Genomic DNA, 3,339 nt, shown 5'->3' on the forward strand with positions numbered 1-3,339 from the left:
GCTGCTCATTGCAAAAATAAATTGTAGCCTGTTGCAAATACGCGCCTGGTTCTTATAAACGCCTGGGCTCCAAGTCGATTTAGCATATTAAACGCCCGGGCTAATAAATGGTCATCTACGGTATGTAGGCTATTGCTGCATAGAATGAAATCCCACAATGCCCCTAACAAGGCAAAAAATATCCGTCAGTTTGGTCAGATATAGTTATTACCTTTGAACCTAACACCTCAACCTCATGAACATTACTACAAAGCAGACACACAGAGAAACATTTAGCAGCTAAACAGCCAGAATTAGCAAGACCCAGATTTAGTCTTTACAAATAACATCTATACAAAATATACAAGTTAACTAGTTCATTAATTTTGACTGACCAGTGCTGTAACTTAGACTTTAGATATGACAAAAAAAAATGCTTTGTAATTCAGTACTTACACAAGAAACAACAAAACAAACTAAAATGCACATTGACAAACTTTATTTGATAACTTATTCAAAACATCATCTGGATTATGTCAAATTAATGTCAACAATTTGCATACAATCATAAAATAAACATTGAGTAAAATTCCACAGTTCAAGTTTATTATAAATTATAATAAATGTATCAATAAATCAAGTTAATGTTTAAATTAATGAATGTTTACAAGTAATGGAGCAACAAAAATGGTACACTTGTATTAAGAAGTACAAAATAGAACCAACAATATAGCAACAATGGCTTGAAAAGATTAAAAATACAGAAGTTGCTGTTTTCAGGAAAGGCATTATGAAATTATACTATGGAACTTTCCTGCCTTCATTGTTATTTAGATTGTTACATAAACTGCTGAGGCAATGATGTGGCCTAGAAGTGGGTGCAGCGACCAAATGCTGTTTGTGCAGAGAAACAGTGATGTTCCAGTCAGCTAGTACCGGCGACCACCATAGAGAGACTGGATGCCTCTGACATCGTCCTGGGGCAGAACAAAGGTGTCGGGGTTTACGTATGAGTAGTAAGGGTACATGAGAGCACCGGCAACGTTGGAATGAGACAAACCCAGGGAGTGGCCAAACTCATGGGCAGCTACCAAGAAGAGGACGTTGCCTGAAGCAGAAAGCACAGTTTTAGAAGTTAATTGGGGCAAATGAAATAAAGACATGCATGATACTCTATATGTGTAATGAACATACCCATGCGTGAGCGGAAGGTGAAGTTCTCATCCTCATCAAAATGGGCGTCTCCTCCAATTCCAGGACCCGGGAAAAAGGCATGGGCAAGAGTACCACCAGGGCCGTCAAAAGGGGAATTATCTCTATGGTCTGTTGAGCAAGAGCATGTTCATGTCAGATTTTCAAAGTCAAATCCAGATGCAAAGAATAAGAAATAATTAAATAGTCTAAAAAGGCATGGTACTGTATGAGTTTTTGTATTTTTTTTTTTCGTCAAATGTGATTCAAGACTCAGAGACCAAAGGCTAAGATGCATTATAGGACATGCCAAGTTGCCAACTCACAACTGAGAAACAGTTGTGTTTCTTTTGAACTCACCTCCACGGAAAAAGGCGACCATGATGTCAGCAGTGCCACTGTAGATCCTTCTGAACCTCAGAGGAGTGACGTTGGCCCAGACCTGCAGAGCTCTTGCTATAGAGTCATCCACCTCTGCCACTGACATGTCAGGTGTGTAGTTCACAATCCTGTAGGACAGGAAAAAAACATTTACAGTAGATGCACTTAGATAATCTCATGGTTTGCCTGAAGAGATTCTTTGGAACATTTGTCTGGTCACTCACCTGTAGGTAAGGCGCCTTTTCTGCCACTTGTATCCAGTTGTGGAGTAACCTTCGACCTTGGTGTCTGGTACGCCACAGCGAGGTTTCTTCATCACAGCCATGGTGTCAGCGTCCAACGTCCCGGTGATCTGGAGACCAAAGAATCTCTGCATCTCACTCAGCTTCTCGTTCATTTGGCTGATCCCTGATCTGAAACTCGGACCAGTCTTCTCTTTTAGGTTGTAGAATTTCTTCAGGTAGTTCTGCAAAAGAAAATGAGTTAGATAGGCTACTACACGCTGCTGCTGCTGCCCTTGGAATAAGAGGCCTGTTTCTTCACAACAGAGAATAAGCAGCTGAGCTATTATGTGTCTGTAAGAATTAAATATTCAGAGACCTCTAACAACTTTGATGCAAACGGAGAAAAAAGCATTCATAAGTGAAGCAAACAAACCTCTGCAAAACTCTCATCTTGCGGAGCGGCCTGTGGTGGAGGCATGCAGTAAACTGCGACTGCCAGGCTTAGTAGTAGGCTCAGGTTGAAAGTCTTCATGTTTCTTTCGTCGAATGTGACTTGCCTGTGTTGCAGAGCTGCTATATAAGCTGGAGACTGGACATGATGAGTAACCAGCCCCTTGAGTCAGGGAATTGAGGAAGTACCTTTTTTGGATAATTAAGGAAATCAAACATTGTTTTTTTTAAAAAACATGATGGCATGATGGCACCTTTGCGTCACTGTAATAGATGATTCTCCCATTTGCATTTGGGAAATTTTCCATTCAATCACACTTATCCGCTGGTAGATTTACAATCTGCAATGATAATCTCAGACAGTTATGGATATCACAGGGTTGCATAAATGTTTATTTACAGTATGTCACCATTTGATGCAGAAATGCCACAAACTGCTTCTGTGGGAAACCTTTCCAACAATTTTCCAGCGAAAAAGTTCATCACAGGCACTGCAATCTTGCTGATTATACCATGGTAATTATGTAATTGTGTCAACCAGTTCACCTCCTCTGGTCAGCATGGTCCGTAGTCAGTAGCTTTCACATGCAAATTCAAAAATATATTCCTTATTTCTGTTATACCAGGAAGATAATTTTACAAAACTTTAAATTTAAAAGGTCAGTTTCCTTACAGAACAGCGTTTCAACAGCTCAACTGCTCACATAATCCATGTTTTATGAAAGTTGACATTCATCCTTAAAGCCCCTGTACAGACTTTTCATTTAGTGTTGATTTTGGCGGCCCCTGTGGACGAAAGCGGCGGAATGAAGACTGCATGTCCCACTGTAATGAAGACATTTGTCTGGCCGGCGTGTGTAGATTTGTTTTGGAAACGTCGGATAGAAGACTGGACTTGCTGTTTTTTTCTTCTTTTTTTTTTTTAGCAGCGTAATGTATCTATTCATATCGTTTCGTCAGTGGTCCGACCCGACCATGCCTTCCAGAGGTATAGAATTAGACGACTTAGAAATAGCGTATCTTCACACTGATGGGCTCATTTGCTGTTGTAGGTAACAGAGACACATCAGCAGAAACCAGAGACTTTTGCGTATCCAGTTAAAAGCTCCGTACA

The 3,339-nt window shown here is 40.3% G+C and overlaps 1 protein-coding gene across 1 annotated transcript; it reads right to left on the reverse strand.

Moving 5' to 3' along the window:
• Positions 1 to 908: 908 nt before the first annotated feature.
• LOC146974242 (matrix metalloproteinase-18-like) lies at positions 909 to 2,310 on the reverse strand. The gene is made up of 5 exons (XM_085798937.1): positions 2,209 to 2,310; positions 1,776 to 2,017; positions 1,531 to 1,679; positions 1,174 to 1,302; positions 909 to 1,087 (listed from the first exon to the last, which is right to left on the reverse strand). The coding sequence occupies exons 1-5, from the start codon at positions 2,305 to 2,307 to the stop codon at positions 909 to 911; spliced, it is 798 nt and encodes a 265-aa protein (XP_085655063.1). The 5' UTR covers positions 2,308 to 2,310.
• Positions 2,311 to 3,339: the final 1,029 nt, after the last annotated feature.

Source organism: Trachurus japonicus, chromosome 14 (genome assembly GCF_045865225.1).
Source record: "Trachurus japonicus isolate A0001 chromosome 14, Traja_1.0".
In the NCBI taxonomy this organism is placed as follows: domain Eukaryota; kingdom Metazoa; phylum Chordata; class Actinopteri; order Carangiformes; family Carangidae; genus Trachurus; species Trachurus japonicus.